Genomic DNA, 22,741 nt, shown 5'->3' with positions numbered 1-22,741 from the left:
GAACTAAATACAACTGTATATGCAGTATTCACTTGCAAGTATACAAACACAAAGAAGGTAGAACTCACATGCAGGCATTTTGTACACACATATCTGCAGTACCTCTGCAGGCAAACGGAGTCCAAACGATGCACTTACTGTAGGATGGAATGTGATACGGTACTACGGCTGTACCATGAATCATAAGAATCATATTACAGCCATTGTTACGCATATTTGTTCATGCAATGGCCCATCTATCTCCTACATTAACCATAATTACTTTTATACATGCAAACTACGAATTATTAACATACGTGTAACCACAATGATTAATCACCCATGTGCAACAGCAACTTTTCTTGATGACTCACAAGGACGTAAACAATTACGCTGTTTGCCCTGTACACCATTGTAATGCTCCGTGACTTGTCGATGATTCATTATTCATACTTAGGGCATTATTATTCCATTGTATGCGGTGCAAAATGGGATCATTAGCGCTGAATATGAGAATGTGAAAAATGGAAATATTGGGGAAAATGGTGGTGGATATAGTGGGTAGGAAACCCCAAACAATCCCGACTATTAGCAGATAAAGAATGGTAATTTCCCCAGAAGTAATTAGGATTAGCATAATTTGACGGTGCATGAATGATGCATGGATGATTGATATGTCGATACACGCACTGTAATGAGTCCCTTATCTCCACTCTCCACTGAAGACTTTTGTATGGAGCGTAGCCTGAGGTGCAATCTACTGTAGTTGTAGACCTCCGCGGGGGACTGTGTTAGGGAGAACCCTGCCTCATACAAACACAATTATACAAGCACAGTCACTGGGGCTACAGTAGAGTAGAAGTAGTGGTAGCATAGCACCATCCTGTAGTGAACTGATTGAAGATAGTCCTTTTATCTTGACAGGCTCCCTGTTACAGCCAGACCAGGAAATATGATATGGCAGCTCATGTTCTCTTTCTTCCTCTCAGAGAGACAGTCTGTGTGTCTGTACATACAGTACGTACATGTATGTGTGTCTGTGTCGTCCTGCCATTGTGCTTGTGTGTATGTACTCTAAGTATGCTGGAGCGATCTGTGTGCATGTGCATATTAGTGTGCAGCTGTACAGCATTATCAGCCACCACGCATGTCGTCAGTCACTTTGAGCTGCTTTTAAGTGACAGCTATCGATTGGATGTTTGTGTTGTTGCAGAGGCTTCAAAGCAACGCCTTGCCCTCTGCATCCCACTTGAGAAAGTAACTCTAGAGTACCCGCATTGAATACAGCAGCAGTACAGCATGTCCTTAGCTTCAGAAACACATTCTTCAAGCAAGATCTGTGTGCATCTGTGTAGTTGTGTGTATGTGTTGTTTAAGTGTGTGAAACATGATGTCTTAAATTGACTGTTCTCCTTTTTGACCCTGCTGCTTCTTCACAACTTAATTGACTTTTTCTTCTGCTCAGTGATGAACCAAGGATCAGTGTAAGATACTGTCATCGCACTCGCACCAACACCCATAGACACAGTACCTGGTAATTCTATACACACTTTTTAAGTGTATATAAACTTAATTTTCAAGGGCCAGTTCACTGAAATTATAAAAACACTTTTTCACACATCCACCTCTGATGGTATTTAGCCATACTGATGTATCAGTCCTAAGATTAGCAAGCTAGGCTAACTAGGGTCATATTTTCCGAGTGGAACTTAAAAGCACAAGGGATCCCTCCAAATACTAAATGCTGAAGGGGCAGTCTGAGGCTTAATTAAATCTTAATGGTATATAACCAAAAACTATGTTGGTTTGTTCAAGAAACAGGAAAAACACAGGACTATACAGTTATATAACTTGTTCAAGTCAGTAATGCACCATGAAGTTAACAGTGCATCTTCTAACAATGCCGATCCTAAATCTAAATATGTCTTAATATTGTCAATATAAATGTAGTGTTAAACTAGACTTTACTCTTTAAGCAGACAGAGAAGCTCACACATAGACGCATATACAAAGACTTCTCCATAACCTCTGCAACCATTCTGCTTGATAAAATATAGGCTTGAGATCTCTCAATTATTCTTCTCTTTTCCTACAAAACAAGCCTTTAACAGTTTTACCCTGTGGCTACAGATCACACATTTCACATTATAGAATCATTATGCATATATCATCTACAATAACTGCACAATGGACGAGTAAACTGGACCTATTACTTGAGGGAGTTACTAGCTGAGTGTCAGTTCAGTCTTCTTTGGTGCAATGAGCTGACCCCAAATAACCCCCTCCCTCACTCTGCCTTTCTTTTGTACACACCCTTTCTCTCGCTCTCTTTCTCTCCGCCTTCCCCTCACTTCTTCCTCCATTCAGAGCCGTCTGAATATAGGTCAGCATTCTCTAAAATCCTCATCCTGCTGAAAGTTTGATAAGTGCACTCCAGGTGGTAGTGGGCTGAATATTACATTTGTAATTGGGGGTCCCAAGTATCCACTATTGGAATATTCTGATTATTAAAGAGAATCAGCCATTGCCCAGAGGGCCTCAGTATCATTCTGTGTGGTTCTCTTAATGTGCTGTTAATATGTTCTTAGATATAAAGAGAATTCAATATCTGTTTTTTACTGTGTTTAAAGGGTTAGTTAACCCAAATTACAAAAAAAGCACTTGCCTCTGGTGGTATCGAGCCACGCAGATAGTTTTGTTTTTCTTTCCCAAGTTTGGAGAGATCCATCTCTGAGTTTTTTGCCTCCATCCCAGTGCAACAGAGGTGAAAGGAATTATGTTTGTGGCGCTCACAGCATTGAAAATTTGCTTTAGAAAAATTCAACAGCAACATGTCTTTCCAGAAACAGTATGCTGGTTATTCTGGATATTCCAGCTCATTGTGAACAGAGAAACATGAACATGTAAGAAATTAAAGGGAAAACCCTGAATATAAACAGAAACATAATGAATGCAGACAGCTTAATGAGTATAAAAATGATGTGAATCACATGCTATAGCCTTGGCAGTCACCAGACCTAACTGGAAACCTATTGGACAGATTGGAGAGATGTGGGATAGCGGCCAGACAAACTTTCTTCACTAAGCTGAGTGACATCAGAAATGTACTGGAAAAAATGGTTTCCCTGTAGGCTCCACAAGTGATTGATTGATTGTATTATTATATTAGTATTAGTATATTATATTAGTATATTAACATATGCCTATAGTGAAATAAAGCTGGAATTATAGCAAAACTGGGGTCTTGCTCATATGTTATAGATACAGTTAGTTTACACTCCTTTACACAGCACTCTTCAACACAATCATTAAAACATCAAAAGAGAACATGTATTTTAGAAAAATGTCATTTATATATCTAACAGAGTTTTGTGGTGACCTAACACTGTACAAAGACACCTGATGTTGGTAGTTTGTCACCCATCTGTAGTGCCATGAAAACTGCTCACAGCCTGGTCTTTGGATTATCCACAGTACCAGGGAGACTCTGAAAAGACACATTGCTCTCAGTTTCACCACAACCAAAATTCAATTCACGTCCTTTGGGAGGAGGCAGAAATCTCAGACAGATATCGAAAAACCTGGCCAAAGAAAAATCCAAGCTATCTGCCTGGCTACATGTCACTGAAGCCAAGAGAGAAAGTATGTTAGTTTTGGTTGAACCGACCAAAGTAAAATACATCTTTATAAGCTGCTCTTCTGTGAGCTTTACTTAATTCGCAAATTTATCGGTTTACTAATGTAACAAATGGTTGAATGTGCAACCTACATGCAGCTTCTTTAAAATGGAATCTTTAAAAGAATTAACTTTTTAAAGAAAGGGTACAGTGCTTCTGACTGTCGCCTGTATTGGGATCTGGGCCTTTCACTCTGGCTCTTCATATTTGCACAATTAAAGACCCAGCCCGCTCAGCCCCACTCTAACAGCTGGCCATTAATCAGACCTCGCACTCGATTTCTCTTCCGCCACAGGTTATGATTTTCACATTACTCCACACTCCTTCACCGCCATCCGAAGGGAAAATGACCCCAACCCCCTCAACACCACTGCCGCCACCACCAACACACATAGACACACACCTCGAATGTCTTAGAAAGTGAGACATTTGCATGAAGCAAACCACACACGGGCCATGCATGGTGAGCAAGGAAGGTGTTTGTGTGCGTGCGCGCGTGTGTGCTCACGTGTGCCAATATATAATCGTGTGTAACATCTTGTAACCACAGCAGCAAGTTTCCCCCCCACCTCACACCTATTATCCTTTTCTAATTACACTTTCCTTCTGAAACAGTGGATCAGAGGGCGCCATTGACTGCTTTTAATCTGCCACCAAATTTTAATTAACACAGACGTGACCCCCGTCTCCGATACATCCCGGAGAACGTCGGGATCACAATAACTCATAAATCACAGCCACAGATTTCATTCCCTCCGCTTTCCTCCGGTGATGAATTTCCAGATGGGGGCTGGTGGCTGTTAATGTCTGGAAAAATATGAAAGACAGAGGGACAGAGGAAGACAATAACAAGATGGACCGAAAGGATATGTTTAAGAGAAATATAATTGAGGGTTTATGTGTATGTAGCAGAGATGGAGTTGAAGAAAGAGACAGAGAAATGGAAGTATCTCTGGTATGATGTCAACCTTTGAGAGATTTGTTACCGGGGAGAGCATTATGGCTGTGAAATGTGGTTGTGTTAATATGCAGAGTGTTGAGGAACACGATACGGGGCCAGCCAACTTCATAGTCTGTAAAAATCAAAAGGCTGAACAAGTGAAATCTGAAAATGACTCAGTGATGTTCTGAAGAATTAATCTGCACCTCTATCTGTGTATGTGAGTGTGTACATGTGTGTATCATTTCTTTAATCATGGACTTTTCATAAATTATCATCACATGAATTATTCTACTTGGTGAAGTTAATGCATATGAGTTGTCATTAAACTGCAAACTACAAATAAGAATTGCAGCAGTGATGGTCTGTATTCTTGATTTGCACGGTACTCAGTGCTTGTGTGTTTTTGTTTGTGTTTGCACAAAAGTGTGTGTGTGTGTGTGTGTGCGTGCATATACATACATGCATGTGTGTATGTGTTTGTGAGTGGAGGTGGAGGTGGGCAGGGTGCCGGGGTTTGTTATTACTAAATCGCTCATCCATGCTACTAATTAAGATGCATAGCATCCCCCTATGAACGTCAGTGTCGCTAATTATCAAACAATGTAGTGCTCACCAGATATGAGAACTGGCAGCCTCTGTAGTCATGTTACCAACCTATTACTGCTACAATTACCAAGTGCCTGTCAGTCTCCTTGTTAGTCATCTGCCTTCATTTTTTCTTTACTAATGCCTGTCTTTTTTCTTTATACTCTCCCCCCTCTCCCTCTCTCCCTCTCTTCTTTTCTCTCTCCAGGCTATGGCTTTGTGGATTTTGACAGCCCAGCTGCAGCACAGAAGGCCGTGTCGTCTCTCAAAGCCACCGGGGTGCAGGCCCAAATGGCCAAGGTAAGGAGTGTTTAAAAACAAGTTAGCATTACCACCTCCTTTTGTATTATCATTACCAGTTTGCTGAGCATACAGTTCCCTCCAGGGATTTAATATTGTGCACTTAACACACTTAATAGATGTTGATGGATCTGAAAGCTCCTACATACAAACTGGTTTTTGCCCATAAACACAGTTTTATAGAAAGTAATTTTCCGCACTGCTTTGCCATTTAATGACAAAGTTCTTCCTTCTAATATAAGAAGACTCTTAAATGTGGGCTTTTAACTACATTTGTGTATCGTTATATGACAAGTTGTGGTGAATGTAGGTCTGTTTTATCTTAGGAACACTCTGTGACAGGGCAAAGCTGTAGTTTCATACTATCCAGTATCAACACTTTGCTTGGACATGTGCGGGTCCCTTGTTTTAAGTGGTCATGTGGACTTAGTCATGTGTAAGAGGATGTGTGTGTGTGTGTGTGTGTGTGTGCTGTAATATTCTGCTGCAAACTAACTTGATTGCCAGTGTGTGAGCTGGCCCTGCAGTAATTGAGGTTTGACCAGCCACTCGTCCTACGTTGTGCAGTGTTATTAGCCTGCTAAAGTGGAAGCAGATGAGACAAGCTGTTTCAGCAGTACAAAGAGGGCCCTAGTGAGTTGCACAATGGAGCCAGGTTGACAGATATAGACACACATGAGAGGTATGGCTTAGAGTAAAAAACACACAAGCAGGGTATGTACTTATTCACCCTTAGAACCTTGTATTGTTACATACATATTACATATTTGGCAGTCTGTCAGTTTGAGCAGATTGTCAACTGGCTAACTGGCTCATTAGCTGTACCCCAAAAGAGAAGTGGTGCCAGAACAAGAACATCAGTGTTATTGTTTAATTTATGTCAATTCATCAGTCCAGGCCAGCAGTGATCATGCTGTCCTTTTCTCATTTTTCTTTCCTAAATTTTTCATTTCTTTGCTGGCTAAAGAGAGAATCCTCATAGACTAAAGCACAGCAGGACCCGCTCCCCGGACATCTGTGATAGACGGCTAAACTGGGCTATTTTTATATCACCAGATTTGCTGGTGTCAGAATATTTAAATAGGTGAACAAAATGTCAGTAGCATTAAAGCAATGAATATGGTGATTACTATGAGGGTACACTATGAGTGATTTTCTCAGATGAGATGGTCCGCATTTGATCTGATCCAGAAATCCCCCCCTTGAAGCCAAAGAAGCCCTGATGAGATGGAGAATGGCGATGGCGCCAGTGAAGATGACAGAATTGATGATAACGATGAAGGTGGCAATTATTTTGATCAAATGGGATGAGATCTGACAGGAGGAGATGATATTCCGTGCGGTGCTCAGGTGTGCCATTTCTCAAATGCACCATTTGGCCGTTTCCTCTCCCCACCAGTGTCCTTCTTCCAATATTTATAAGAGGGCAGGCTCTCAGAATACAGATAAGAAGCCGTGCTCTTTGTCCGTCTCATTTTAAGACCACACTTTGCATTGCTCCCCTTTTCTCAGTCAATATTTTCATGAGAGAGATCTTGTGTCCCAAAACAAAAGAGCTGACCTTTTTAAGAATGTTTGTTTGCATATGTGTGTGTGGGCACATTCACGAAATCATTTTCTATTAGCATTTGTGTATAATAGTTTGTTTTTGAATGTCCCCTTGTTCTGTTCACACAAATGGAAAGGCCAGCATTCTGTGCTGCAGTTCTGCCCTTTTATCACACTTGTGAGAGACATTAAGGAGTGGTTTGCTTTTATAGACTCCCGCTGCATCTCTCTAATGTCTCCTTACCAGTTATCACTACCATCACTCTGTCGGCTCCTCCTCCTCCACATCACTTCCTCTTCTCTCTAACCCCCATCTCTTTCGCTTAATGCCGTTTTTTCTTGCCATCTTTTTTCCTCCGTACATACATACTCACACATTCATAAACACATTTGTATTCACACCCACCATGTGTTCCCCTGCCAAACATCCAATGAGTGCAATTTATTCCCATCAATAATTAACAGCAGGCTGTCTTTGTGTCTGCCTACCTGCCAAGGTGTCTTTGACACCCCCCGCTCCGTCATGGCGGAGCAGCCTTCCCTTGGCGAGGCCGGATGAAAAACCCAGGTGCACACTGAGGAAGGTGTAAATCACAAAGACGATTGGTAACGCCACAGACGGCTTTCACAATAAGAGCATTCAGCCTCATTCTCTCACTCCCCCTGCTGCATTTTGTCACATATATCTCTCCACAACAAAGTAATAAACGGATAGCAAGTCAGAGCCAGAGGCTTTGAGCTCATTAAATAAAACCGTCACAGTAATCAAGTTGTGCCTTTTTTCATGCCTTGACGCCATTAAAACGCTTTTATTAAGGTGCCTTATTTTAAACACAGCTGCAAAAGAGGCAAGAAGAGAGAAACAGAGGGAAAAGGGAAGCGTCACTTGATTTCCTCCTCTTCCTCCAATGTAACAGCCTGCTGTCTCTCTCCTCTTACTCCCCTTGGAATTTGAAATACCAAGGCAGCAGAGATGAAACATTCCTTTCCTTTTGTCTTGCCCTCCCCTTGGGATGGTGACAGCAAGAGGGAGGAGAGGAGCCATAATTAAGACACCTAAAGGACACTTCCCCCCTGCACCTCCCTTTCTGTCACTCACCTCTACACAAGTCACAGATAAGAACACTTAGCATAGGTGTGGAGTATGTGTGTGTATTTTATCTGTATGTGTGCAAGTTTGTGCATGAATTTGACAGCATATGTGTGTGTGCCTGTGCAGATATCCTTATTTGTGTGCTTGTATACACATAGCATTTCATTATTTTTGTGTGCAGTCACACAGCTAAACACACGTTTTGTGTGTATTTTCAGGTATAATGTAATGTGAATGTAAAAATGTATAAAAATACATCAGAACGTGTCTTTTGTATGTTTGTATTTGAGCATATTAATCTGTTGAGGATTCTGAGGAATCATAACGTGACAGTATGATCACAATGAGTTACCTTTTAAAAAAAATTATAATAATAAAATAAGATTTTTTTTATATTTATGAGTGATATATGTAAGAGTTTTCAGTTATAGACTAGCCCTCAAGAATTGTTTGACGGTGAAGGTGATTAGCCTAGCTTAGCATAAACACTGGAAGCAGGGGGAAACAGCTAGCCTGTTTTGGTTCAATAATACCTCTACAAATGAAAGACATATGTTTATTAGAAGCTAGTTGTTCTCCCTTTTCCTACAGTAGTCTTTATGCTAAGCTAAGCTAATCACCTCTCAGCTTTAGTTCTGTACTGTAAAATAATCATAATCCATGCATTTAATAAAAATTTTGTCAATCATAAGAGTATATCAATAATCACTTACAATAGAATATACCACACATTTTAGTCTACCTGTGTATGCATGCATGTGTTTGTGTGTGAGAGAGAGATATTGAGTGCAGGCACGTATTTGCCTCCTCACACCGCGGACTCTATTCTCTATGTCACTTTGTTCAGGTAGCTTTCCGAACTGTGAAAACTGACACGTTGAGCAGACAGAATGATAACAGGTAAACGGCGCGTCTAGCTCCGCAGATGCAAACCTGTCAACCAGCCGCTGGCCTCACTCTCCACAGGCTGCCATTTTCCCCTTGAGCCAATCAGACTGAATTATGGGAAGGGCACCCTCGATTGTGGTGTCTGTGTCGGAGAGGTAATTCCGCCTGACAGCTGCTTGCTTTCAGACAACAGCCAGTCTTTATGGAAATCATCCCTCCCTATTCTCGCTGCAGTCGGCTTCTGCTGATAACGGCCCGAATGAAAACAAAGCTGTCCTTTTCTGCTTTCTTTTTTTTTTTTTCCTCTCAGTATGGACAACCCAGAATTAGCTAAACATAACACATATGGAGTCAGACAAAGTACACCCTGCTTTGGAGTTATACATCCTTAGGGCCAATATAAACTTAAAGTGGACATTTGCTGTCTTTGGATCTGACCAGATCTCGTGAAGATGTATGTGAATTTGTGTTATTTCCATTGTTTTATCCTTCAAAGGGAAAATTCCTCTGTGGTTTCTATTTTTGAATCCTGGCATGTCAAATATGGTTTTCTTCCACAATAATAAGAGAAGAAAATTAACAAATTTCACACTTCAAAATATTATATAAATAACCTTTTGTCACTAAGGTGTCAAACAAAGCAATGGTACTGGATTTTTTTGAGAGTTTTGAGACCAATGTCCTGGTTTAAGCAGTGAGAGCGAAGCCTGTGGTGCAGTATGCCTCCATTACTACCCTCGATCCAATAGCCAATATTTATAAGGTTCACAGAAGCTACAGGCAGACAGAAAGACGCTGCTTGCCCTTCACTTCACATTACAGTGGGGAAATTATGCTAAAAGCATCATTAAAGTGCCTCCACGAAGTGAATCCCAAATGTTTATGATAACACAGTGCTCGCACCGGCCCATCAACCAGTATTCACCAGCGGATGCTTCAGATGGTTTAACGGTGTGAAACGAACCAGAGTTTTCAGTCCTCTTCCGCTCTCTCTCTCTCATTTATGCTCACTCCCTTTCACTTGGTCTGTCTCTTCTGCTGTCTTTTCCTTTCTCTCTCCTGGGGAAGATTTCCTGTCAATATCACATTTATATTCATGTGAAAAGCACGGATCCCCCTCTGGGTGGTCTGCAGTCAGTCAGCAGTCTTCTTATTATCCTTTAAAGGTGACTCCTCTGACGTCTTAGCGCCGTTGACACCCGGGACCCCACGCTCAACACAGGGTGACCTCTGGGCGTTAATCAAAGGGATGGCTGACAGTGCAGTTACAGTTGGTTGCTGACAACAGCTAGCCTAGCGAAGCCTGTCTTTTCCCGCAAGCATGGGTTAAATCTGGGGAGAATGTAAGGGGAAATACGTTGTATTGTGAATACAGCAGGATAATTGGGCAGACTTTGGGGATACAGGTGCGCACTCAGCAGCATCACTCACCTCTCCGCTCGATGTGCGCCACCTTGAATGCGATGCCATTTCCCCTCTGACATCCACCGCAGTATTTGTTCGCAAAGCATATGGTGTCAGAACACAGTGTGGTGATCAGCACTTTCCCCCTGAAGCTGCCATTGACAAGGGCATCCTTATGATTATAGTGACTTACCAGCAGCTCATTTCCTTCCATATTTCTTTGCCTGCCATGCTCCACATTTGAATACAAGTAACAAGTATCGGAACGGTGCTAGTCAGCACGTAATCATATCAGGCATATACTTCAGTTGTTTGTTTTCATGTATAGTTTTATCCTTTAGCAAGCACTTGTAGCTTTAATAGAGTCTGCCATGAGCACAGTATAGCTTTCACAGACTGTGCAGCACACAAGCCGCCGGGGCTTTCCCTAATCATAGCTATATGTCTCTTTCTTCTTTGCTACTCATCTCCCTGAATGTGTTATGATGCACCTAGACATCATGTTGATTCCCTTTACCCATGGCATGTGATATTCTAAGTTTGCCAATTCAATGATTATTTTCCATGCTAAGATGCCACCTTTTTGTCTCCTCCTACCCTAAAGGAAGTTTTATTAAGGTGAGTAAAGGAAAAAAGTTGATACCCGTGGAGATATCTGCAGTGCAGTGAGATAATCTGACTCATAAAAAAAATAGAATCACTTGCCAACGTGTCATTTTTTGCAGTGTGGTTAGCTGCGGCGGAGCTCAGCACACCGTCCCCTCCCCACTCCTCTTGCAGAAGTGATAGTTTTGAAGGGCAAAGCCAGTGAGAGTGAGACGGACCATCTGACGAGCACTGGCTCCCAAGCACCTCCGTTGGCTTCCACTGTCTCTGCCGTCTAATTACGCTTCAATCATCCACGGGAGCGCTGCGTGCGGTAAATTATTTCACCGAGCAGTGCGGAGACGTGCCGAGCTGCGAGCGCCAGAGAGAGTGAGACATGGAGATGCAGAGACTAAGTAGAAATCAGTGAGAGCTGGAGTGAAAAAGAGATGAAGCAATAAAAGGTAGGAAAGAGTGTGAGAAAAATGGAGTAGAGAGGGAGACAAAAAGTGAGAGGCACTGCGGAAAGAGGAGAGGGCTGGAAGGCGTGAGTGAGAGGCCTGCCAGCCATAATGTCGCCTCAGACAGCCTGTACAGCAGGAGACAGGCCAGCACTAATGAACAAAGTTACAAACTTATCACTTATCAGGCGGAGAGGGGGGAGTGACGAAGAGAAAGATGGAGAGATGAGGCAGAGGGAAAGGGATAACTGGCAATAGACAGCATCAGCATAACTAATCCTGCTGTAGATGCAGAGTAGTTTGACTGCTGCTGTGTGAAACTTGTGTGATACAGAGGAATCGTTTGGGTATTATTGCAATTTCTTCTTAACAATTACAACCTGTCATTAGGTTGTTTTTGCCTGTGTTTTTTATTGGTTTCCACTGTAGCAGCAAAAAAGGGATCTAATTAAAGTACAATTTGGAGTGGTTTTATTTATGTGTGTGTGAATAGCCTCTATTCTTTTCCCAAATTGCTCCAAAATGGCCTTGTATCTAAATTGTAAGGCTTGACAAAGAATAGTGAAGGCCTGCATTCTCAGTATGTTCAATGCTGCCATGCTTGCTTTGAAGCAAACATAAATATGGCTTTTTCAGGCTTGGTAATGGCCACAGTGTGCAGTTATTAGAATCTCTTTGATGTGGCAACTGTGCCAACCTGCTCGCTGTCTCTATGAATTGATCTGGCTCAATTAGCAGGCCCGCAGAGACGATGTTCAAAGGACCGGGCCTCCACACTCAACATTGACACACATAGACCAGGTGAAACGCTTTGCATTCAATTACTCAGCTGGCCCCCGAGAAGACAACCTGTGAATAGATGTGAGTATTGGAAAATCAATGGTGCAGCATCTGCGTTAAGGAAAGCTTTCACCAAGAATGTTTGGTGTATTCTTTTAACCAGTACAAGTTTATTTCCTGCTGCCACTGTGATTTAACTGAACTGCTATCTTCTAAATATTTCACCCCAATCTAAGTGAATTTTCACACATAGCTCAACTACATGCATCGTGTGCTTGTGTTTTTATATCCTTTGTACATGTGCACTGTACACATTGAGCCCTCTCTTCCACCTTTCCTCTCTTCCCTGATTCAGCTGACCCATTTCAATTTGTCTTCATCAGTCATACCAATTAACTCGGGGATTAGATTCCTCAGTGCCAGCCACCCCCAGTCCTCCCTGTATTCCACCATCTCTCCATCTATCCCTCCATCCATGCTTACTTACCTCTGCTATACAGTGCAGTGCTGTCGCTGCACACTTTAATGATGTTCAACCTCAACAACCACACTGGGCTTCTCAGCATTCAGCTTTGGTAGGCTGTTGATGTGCATAAAAAGAAGGAACTGAGTACTTTTCTTTCATTGCATTTTATGTGTCAGAAATTCTACTACAAGGCTACTTTTTAATGTAATTTTACCTTTAGCGGTACTCATGAAGTTTATTTTTGTCAGTTTCTTACTGCTACTTATATCAGGCCTCAGAAGTATAAAGAACTGCCTTTTCCACCACAATACTTTAAAAAATAAGCCTGGTGCATCTATGAGTAACTGGAAAACACCAAGTTTGTAGCTAATGGCAGAGAGCCTCTAAATGATAAATGCAAGACAATGACACACACACATATAGAGCTTCAGATCATTGAAATCATTAGATTATGAGCAAAGATAAAGTGCATGCGCTATCACAAAGCATCAGAATCAGAAATACTTTAATAATCCCCGTGGGGAAATTACTTGAAAGGTGATACACTCTGTATTTGCATTGACTGAGTTAGAGTGAATGCATGCATGGATGCCACAGTGATGAATATTTTCACTCCTCTCTCTGCAAGCGTTCACACAGAAATGACAATCAATATGCTTTTGCATTGTTTGTATGATTTCCATGATCCACTATGCAACAATGAGCAACACAAGGACCACTATGCTTTTATTCATGTAATAATTTTACTGATGTAAAACAGCAAAATTTGCAATATTTGCAGTATATTGACAGATTTCTAAAAAGGTATACTGATTTGACAAGTAGAGTCTTATAGTGAAGTGTGCATGAACACACTGCAGAATCAGTTGGTAGAGTGGGTGCATTCTTGTAATCTTTAAGTGTCCAAAGGTAGCACAGAATAAAAATACATTTCTTTCTAAACACACCAAACTCCAATGTCTTTTTTTTTTTTAATCTAGGATATCAAAGACTCGTGTTCTGTGCATGATCTCTGATACTTGGGATATGACAGCTCGAGACATCAAAAACTCTTTGAAAAAATCCTTTAAGAGGACAGAGCAAACTCGAAAATAACAGTGACAACACTAAAGTGTATACAGATGGCAGGCATTGTCAAATGCCTACAAAGAATACTATAGAATGCAGTGGGACAAGAAGATACCAAGAAGATATACAGATCATCTTCTTAAAACAATTTTTATGCTATAAATCAAATGTCAAGGCTGTATGCCATTGTGAAAACTATGCATTTTTAGGACTACTACATATTTGAAGTATTTGTACTATACAGACCTTTGTGATGTTGTCATTATTTGCACAGAGACAGATATATTATAACATAGAGCCTTACATTTATCTTTAAGTCACTGGAAAATGTAATGTGATTAATGTAACCCTTCCACTGCAGCAGCATAAGTCCCTACTTTAAGCTGCTGCTTACATCCAGTTGCATGCTTGTGTGAGTTCACGTTCCCATTGAGAGTCACTCTAGATAGATCATATTTAATGATGGTTCTGGGTGCCGCAGCACAGTTAGATTAGAGCCTGTATCAGCGCTAAGACTTAGAAAGTTTTGCCAGACGTAGCCACACTTCAATAGACTTGTGAAGTGAGGAGGAGCGGTTGGCTCCAGAAGTCATTTTTCCTTATTCGTTTACATTTTTTCTTTAAAAGATATCCTCAATATTACTGAACATAGAATCATAGGACTCTCCAGGATAGTAGTCCTGTAGGTTTATGTTATGATCACCAGTTTTAATTATTCTTATTCTTTGTTTCTGAGAAATCATGTTTTTTATCTTAAAGGGTCTAAATACTACAGGAGCCACGACCCTGTGGCCATGGAGAAAAGGCTCTGAAAGGGGCCTTTCATGTTTTTCACAAGTTTTTCATTGTAGTTTCTTCCCTTCTTCACCACAGGATGAAACTAAATCCTACACACTGTCCTTTAAGCTGCATGTTGTGTTTTCTCAACTGTGTTATCTTTAGTTTCCACCCTCTGTTAGCGGTGCATGTAACATCATTTTAAGCTTAGTGGATGTTTCCACCTTGGTAGTCAAAGTTAACATCTACCTCAAAGTTTTTATATACACAGGCTTGTACCTTCGAGTTCTCAATCTTTTGTACTGATGATTTAATTGAGAGAGTTTTGTTGCCTATAGACGTGCTTCATCTGTGATCTGTCATGTAACACTGTCTGGTAAAAATTAATGGGACTTTACCTTACAAGTATGTATATAAAAGCAGTTTCCAGATCGTGTTATATAGTTGTCTTTTATTGACTTAATAACCTCTTTTCAGATCACATGCATACCATTGGACATGCCTGTTGCTTTTGTTTTAGCCACCTGTCCTCATATCATTACAACTACAACTTTCCTTATTATGACTCATTTCTCATTCCCTCTATCTTTACCTGCCTTTCTCCATTGCACGCTATAACCCTCTTTAACAAATTCTATGGGCAAGCCATGTTAAATTATCCTATTATTCCATTTCCTGTGGCTTTAATCATATATGAGAGGTCTGCAGGAAGAGGGAGCAGTGAGTCCAGGCAGAGCAGAGCAGAGCAGGGTAGATCGTGGCTGGAGTTCTGTTCTGCTGAGGGTTGATGAACCAGCTCTCTGACACCAACACAGTCCCTTATTCTGCCTAATGAGGAAGAGAAGAGCCAGAGTAACTGGTCCCTTTTCATTCTTTTCATCTCACTGACGCTGCTCCCATGAGTCTTTGTGTGTGAGTGTGTGGACACGGCCGTGCTAGAGACAGATAAAGACAGGAAGAGATGGAAATTAAGACGATCAGGTTCTACATCAAAATATCAAACACTCTTGATTGTGTGAAAGGTCCTGTTAAGTATTGATGTGTATTTTTGGAGATTTTCATCCAACACATCTTTTATTGCATGTCAGAGAGATAATGAGAAGAGAAAAATGCTTCTCTGACCTGTCTTTCCCTGCTGAGAAACATAGGGGGGATCTTTGTCTCAGAGGTCTAAAAAGTCAAGGTCAGTGGTCAGTTTACCTAAGCTCAAAAGGGGCGTAGCCCTTAGGACCTTAGGCCCTGTGGGCATACACATACATACACACTGTGATTGTTGCTTTACAGGGGAGCAGAAGAAATGGATGTAAGGTAGAGATTAGAGAAGAAAGAAAGAGATTGGAGAAGTGGGTTTGGTGTGGAGGATAATTTGCCTGCACAGTTTTTTCTACAGGGTCTGAGTGAAGTAAGAGACGGTCAGCAGTTCAGAGGGAGAAATCGAAAGGAGACAGGTAGATGTATGGAACACGGGTGTCTTAGCCCCCTCTGAGATGATTTCAGATTATCGCTCTCCCAGAAAGTGTTTTACATCAAAAACAAAACATCAGCACATTCCCAAAACCCACTCCATGGTTTCAGTACTGTTTCTAGGCAAAGAAACTCACACTTAGAACTTTGCAAAACCGTTTTTATATTTAAAGTTTTCTTATGTATATGTTTAAGTTACTTAAATAGTCACTGTTTTAATGGTCAAACAGTTTATTTGAGAATGCCTTTAGAAAGAATCCATCATGCAAATTTGGCTTTTACCGCACATTTATTTATATCAACTCTTATGTAGAAGTCACTGAATTTTCTGCTGCCCTTTTTGTCTCTATACATTGTCAATATTTTGTCTGCATGCGTTGTGATGTCTGTTGTGTGACTGCATGCTGGCTTGTTGTCTCTCTCCCTTTTTCCGATGGCCCTGTTATCTCCATTTGTCTTTGTTATGTCTGTCGCCGTTCCTCATTCCTCCACTCCACCCTTGAAAGCCGTTGTTCTGTCGCCTTCACTTACTGTATATTTGATGTTTGGCCCCCTAGTGCTGGTATGTTGTGCTTTGCTTATGATATCACAGCATTGTTTTCAGTGTTATCTCACTATTCGTCATGCCATTTTAGTGTTGCTGCTGTGTTGTGAGAGCTATCGTGCTGCCAACTCTGGTTTATCTTTGCATTATCTTTTGGGTTATCTCAGCGCTGTTGTCCCCTGTGTTATCGTATGCCACAATCAAGGGGGTGACCTTTTCCTCTCACAGCATCTTAAAATGCTCCTAGTAATATCTTGGCGGTTCCTTTTGGGTTTTTTAAGACAGTCATGGATAATTGTTTTTTGTTTTTGTCTTCACATTTTCTGGATGCTGGATGTCAAAATATTTGATTTTCTAAGTTTGTTTTACTTGCATTCTTTTTACCGTGTGTGCATGCTTCATAGCTTTCTCTAGGATGTGTACATTTTCATATGCGTCAAACATGTTTAGCTCTAAGGGATGTCTTTGTTTCTGCCAGCAACTGCGATTTGTCTGCTTCATTTGCGTATGCCTGTGTTTACATGGCTGCAAGTCTGCGTGGTTACATTTGATTCAGAGCAGGGTGTGATTCATAGCAGATGGCTGCCTTCTTCCAGAGGACTATGACAGGCGAAGAAAGTTAAAACTGAGAGTGGTAGACAAGATAGAAAAGGGAGGAAAAACCAGGGATGTGATTACCATCAAACCAGCCGCTCAGTAGAGGGAGCATCCATCCGCATCTTTCTCTCTGCTTGGTATGTGACATAGATACAAAATGTCTCCCAGGCTAATTTGCAGAGCAGTACGCACTCTTCACAGATTCATTTTGAAGTTAGCAGTCAAACAGAATCAGCTCCTTTGCCTCTATATAGTGAAATAAGGCAGGAGACCCCTTAAATATGTACCCCGAGCTGTTTGCACATCAGTTGATCTGCTAATGCCTCTTTTCCTTCCCTTTTTCTCCTCATGTGCAGTATCTTTTTGACAGTGAAGTTTACATCTTCCTCTGGTGTTTTATACAGCTCCTTCACGGATATCCTAAATAAGAAGACCCTTTGGCCTCCTTAAGTTTATCCTGGTCCTCATGAGAACAAACCAAGAGTCTTGTATGCCATATTTTATAATAGCAGGTGTATGGTCCCACCAATAGCAACCGCTGATACCACGAGACACCAGATTCAGTACTCCCTTATTAACAGGGTACGTACACCTCATAACTGTCAGAAAAAGGAAGAGGCAGCTTTGACGAGCTAGCTGGTGGGGAGGCACTGCCATCTTGAATAATGATCAGTCTCTCTGAGGCCCTTCTGAGAGATTAAGTTAACATATAGGGATGCTTTTGTTCACTACATCACATCACTCCCTATCTGGACAGACTTCACCTCAATTTGAACCAACTGTGTTCGGAAACAGCGCAAACTCAAGAGGAAGTATAGTATAGCAAGAAATACGCTTTCCTAGAACTTCACTTTTTGTAAATGGTTTTTCCAGGAAAACGTATTTAACATGAATATTTAATGTAATTAGGGGTGGGTAATGTAGTATTGTTTGGAAAAGTAATTTCATCTGTTTAACTAGGGGTTTCATTGAAACCCTTTTATTTTATTGAAAGACAGGTAATTGCTTTTTTTTCAAAAGTAAAAATGAAATAATAGTCTAAATGTTTACCTGATTAATGATTCTGTGATCAACTGGTACTCATTTTGGAGGATATTACTTTCCTGTTATGAACAAATTTACACCTCTGCACTGATTTCTACATATTTTAATACCACTGTTTGTGCTTACGTATACCCACTGTTAGTTGTTTCATGAATTCATCCTCAGTATGACTGTGTTACTATTATTATTACATTACTATTGTATTATTTTTCCATGAAAGCGAATAAAAACCCTTAATCCAAACAACAGATATTAGCAAATATGATTTTCTCCTATTAACTGTCCTGTATTTACAAGTTAGCCTTGTTTAGGCTGTCCATCAGTATCTATCTAGTTATCAATTTTATATCAGATATTGAGTATTAGTAAGTGTCATTATTATGGTGACACAAAGGTTATTTAATGCCATGCAGTCACAAAAGAATTAGATGTTTTTGTTTCATGCTTTACAACGTTGCATCGGACTTACAGTAAGACGATTTCTTTTCCCTCGATAAGTCAGTTTTGTGATCCCCATGGAAACGGTCACTGCCTCAAAAGCTGACAGCCAGACTTGTTGTTGCCTCAAGTGAGAGGGAGATGTGGGGAGAAGAAGAAGGGAAGAGAAGGAGGGATGGGGTTGGGATGGGATCTGAAGAACCAGGGGAAGTAGAGATGTGACTCCAATCAAATTATTGGCCAATCAAGTCATAACGTGAGTAATTCAAGGCTTACATCGACGGCCCTAATCTGATTGCCCATGCATTAGGGACTCAAAGGACGGCTCTTAGCGAGCTAGCTCAGTGGGGGGTCAGAGGGAAAGGTGCTTTGATGGGAGACAAGAAAGATTCACTTTTGGTGGAAGTGTCTCTGTGTGTGTGTGTGTTTATGTGTGTAAGACAATCTGTAGGGGTTGTTGAAATGATTCCTGCTTCTCTACCTTTTGGAGCAGTACTGTGAAGGAGAGGAAGCCAGGCAAGTGGTAGTGGGAGGTTTACATCGCCTCTCTGTTGCCATCTGCTTCAGTGCCATTGTCCAATGGCAACATCTCTCATTTGCCCAATTACAGAGGAGGATTATGATGTGTTTGTTTCCTGCCCATGGGCTCCCTGGCCACATCTGACTCATGTTTTAGGTAGAGAAGTATCATCTATCCTCTAATGAGTCCTGCCAGGATAGCCTAGTTAAAGTCATATTGTTATTTTTGCTTCTAATAGCATTTTTCAACATACATGATATGTATATACAATATAATAAGGTTGCACATTAACTTAAAACCATATCTGTATGTAGAAAACCCTGGACTGTGCAGGATAGTCTTGAGGATTTTCTGATAACCCTTCGCTGTGATGTCTATGAGGCCAACAAAGCCTGGTGTAACTGGTGGGGCTCGCTAGGAGAGCTTACACCTGGAAAAACATGACTATGGGGCCAGCCATTGAACGGAAGGGGCTCCAACAAAAGGCCAGGCCCTCGGAAAGTGCGGGGTTTCCGGCATCTGACACTGGTGTTTAGTGCTAATCGTGCTCAGTTTCAGCATCCCGGGGCCTCAGAGACAAGAAAAAAAGCTTGGCATGTTTCCTTGCTGATTTGCATGTGGAGGGTTCCTGAATTAGTGAACCCCCACCCCATCGCACGGACGCATACACATACATATACACTCCAACCTCCTTCTGCGCTTGGGGATCTGCATTGTCGAAACAGCTGCCAAGGGAACAGCTTGTCACAGAGAGAGAGAGAGAAAGTGAGAGAGGGGAGAGAGAGGGAGCACTGGGGGAGGGAAGGTAATCAGCTTTTGGAAAAATACTGCCTCTCCATCCCCTGCCAAGAGTTAGTTTGTGTTGTGGCTTTTTTCTGGGCCAGCGTAGCCCTGGCACTGTGGCTCCAGCCACCCACCCCTCTCTCCGTGGTTAATTCAACAATGGGGGGTTTAGGTCGTAAACTGACAAAAACAACAGCCAAACAGAATGGGGTTTTGAAGTGTGTCTGTTTCTGTATGTGTGTCTATGTGCAACTGTGCTCTGGGAGTGCTGAAATTTTTTCTCATTTCAGCCATATGCTTATTTGTGGGTGACAGTCAGGCGTCCGTAAAAAAGGCTTCTTGTTGTGATACCACAGCAAGTATCCATAAGTGAGCAATCACCCTTTTTTTAGAGTGCTGGCAATCTGCCTCCTCACAATATTGTGGCATGTGTCCCTGTTCTCCCACACACTTATTCTCTGATTCCATCACAACTGACTGACTAAAGCCATTGTACCAATACAGCACTAGTTGAACAAATGTAACAAGCTTATGCATGGTAGATCTACTTTGACACACGCCACGTGCCGTAGACCGAGGATGAATAAACAGGAGCGTCCTCCCCTTCCTCTAATAAAGCTTGTCAGCTCAAGAGGAAGTGACAGGTTCAACAGTGTTCCTGGTTAACACAACAACCTATGAATAACCTCATCTCATCAAACATATGGTCCTTCCATCAAGCATGCTGCAAACAAGGCAGCACATGTGAATTAGGGTGTCAATCAAAAAGCAGCTAATAGTGGCAGTGCTTTTGTTTAGCCTTGAATATCAACATGTATATTGTCTGAGCAATGAAATATTTAACAGTAAGATTTCTGACAGTGATTTGAATATTTGTTTACATTATTTTGTTTATTTCATCAAGATTAAGAACATTTAAATTGAATTTACAGCAGAAACTACAAGTGCCAATTGAACAAATATAACTTTAATCTCATATATTGTTAATTGTATTATTTACATCACCACCGCTGTATTGCCAACAGTGCTTCAAGGTGAGTTCTAAATAGTTATTCTTGTTCCCAGGCAGCATAATATGTGTGTTACATACAGGGGACTACTATATCAAGTGGCTAAAACATTATGTTTTTATAATGACACAGAATATGTATCTCATATGAAGCATACTGGCAATATATTACAGTCAAGATGTTTTTCCGGCCTGTAGTCTGGGAACCAGTTAAACATGTTTGACTGAATAATCCAAGAGCCAGTGCTCACCTATGCAACATCAATTAGGCTCAAGTGAAGGGTCGATTAGTCTTCAAACGGATGGAGAGGAGCTGCAAAGCGAGTCACGTGAACCTACTGCCTTTTCTCTGGCTATAGGCATGGGAAGAGGCAGGAAGAGCGGGAGCCAATGCGGTAGCCAGCGCCAGTGAGGGGTTAGCTGTTTACATGCTGTGCGGATGTATACAAGTGTCTTCTGTCAGACTTTTAATCACTTTGGAACCTTTTGAGATTCTGTACAGCAGCAAGGGGAATAGCTTTCACTGTTTTGCTGTTTAGGGAGGCAAGGGAGGAGGGAGAGAGGAAGGAAGAGAGGAAGAGATATGATTCAGAGGCTCCGCTGGCTACTGTTCACCCTGCTCCTTTTCTCCATTTCCCTCTCTTCCTCTTCTCTCTCCTCTTGTTGCTTTCTACAAAGGTATGTTTAATACATAAGCGTCTAATTGCTATCACAGCTGCAGCTCCATCGTCTGTCTGTCTGGGTTTTGCGCTGGGTACTCCATCCTTCCTCTCATACTCACCAGAAAGGAGAAAGGCCATAGTAATGGCATTACCCTCAGGCCTTACTCTCCTTTTTTATTCTTGTCTTGTATTTTTTGTTGCCTTTCCTTTTCCAATCATTCATCCCTCAGTCCATTTCGCTCCCACTTTGTAAATGTGGATTATGGTGATGCACAAAAAGTCTTCACCTCACCCATACTCATTAATACCTAAAAACTACTAGAACGTGTCGGGTCATGTGAATACACTACATTACCAAAAGTGTGTGGACACCCAAGCATTACACCCAATTGTTGAAGATTTCATTCAAATAACATAGGCACTGGCATGCTACTTTAACAGCTTCGTCTATCCACCAGATTCTGGAATTTTTGCTTCAAAGTTTTGCTCTCGTTCGGCCACAATAATATTAATTAGGTGGGGTGCTGATGTTGGTGAAGTTGTGATTTGCAACATTAGATCAACTCATAACATGACAATGTGACCCTTTTGAAACGGTGCTGGATGGGATTGAAACTTTGGGAAAACACTGGAAAAACCATTTCTTTATGGACCCTGCTTTTTTTTGTTGTTCTTTTTGATGTTAACATACTTCTAGCGATATAGGGTATCTCCACTTGCTAACTGGTTGACTGGTTATCACCGGTTGTGTGGCTTAAATGTCTTTTCTTTTTTTGCCCTATTTCCATCCACCATCCTGTCTGCTCTCACCTCCAACAAATGAAACACAGCAGCTTCTCTCTCTATCGCTCTCTCTCTCTTCCACTTGCTCTCACGCTCTTTCTTTCTCCCGCTGCATTAATGGATGCAAATGGAGGCGTGTGCGGGGGAAAGGAGCTGACATTTATGCCTCTGATTAGAACATGCAGCCCCAACGCTTTGTAATTGATTGCAGTCGTGGACAGCACACACTCACCCATACCCTCTCTTAAAGGCCCGAACTGCTTTCTGCATCCTATTAGTGTGTGCGTGTGTGTGTGTGTGTGTGTGTGTGTGTGTGTATCTCTCTCTCTACACTGATCTGCAA

At 41.4% G+C, this 22,741-nt stretch overlaps 1 protein-coding gene across 4 annotated transcripts in view; it reads left to right on the top strand.

Annotated features, from left to right (window-relative positions):
* The window catches only part of rbms3 (RNA binding motif, single stranded interacting protein), a 259,572-nt gene that overhangs the window by 143,024 nt on the left and 93,807 nt on the right, over window positions 1-22,741 (top strand). For all 4 annotated transcript variants that reach the window (XM_035681075.1, XM_035681078.1, XM_035681076.1 and 1 more), the window contains one exon: window positions 5,393-5,484. In XM_035681075.1, the coding sequence (XP_035536968.1) occupies window positions 5,393-5,484 (92 nt within the window). The remainder of the gene's footprint in view (window positions 1-5,392; window positions 5,485-22,741) is intronic.

The sequence above is a fragment of the Morone saxatilis genome, unplaced genomic scaffold (genome assembly GCF_004916995.1).
Source record: "Morone saxatilis isolate NCDOM2014 unplaced genomic scaffold, NCSU_SB_2.0 Contig9, whole genome shotgun sequence".
Classification (NCBI taxonomy): domain Eukaryota; kingdom Metazoa; phylum Chordata; class Actinopteri; family Moronidae; genus Morone; species Morone saxatilis.
Note: the sequence above shows the minus strand (reverse complement) of the source record. Positions and strands in the feature narration are given on the sequence as shown.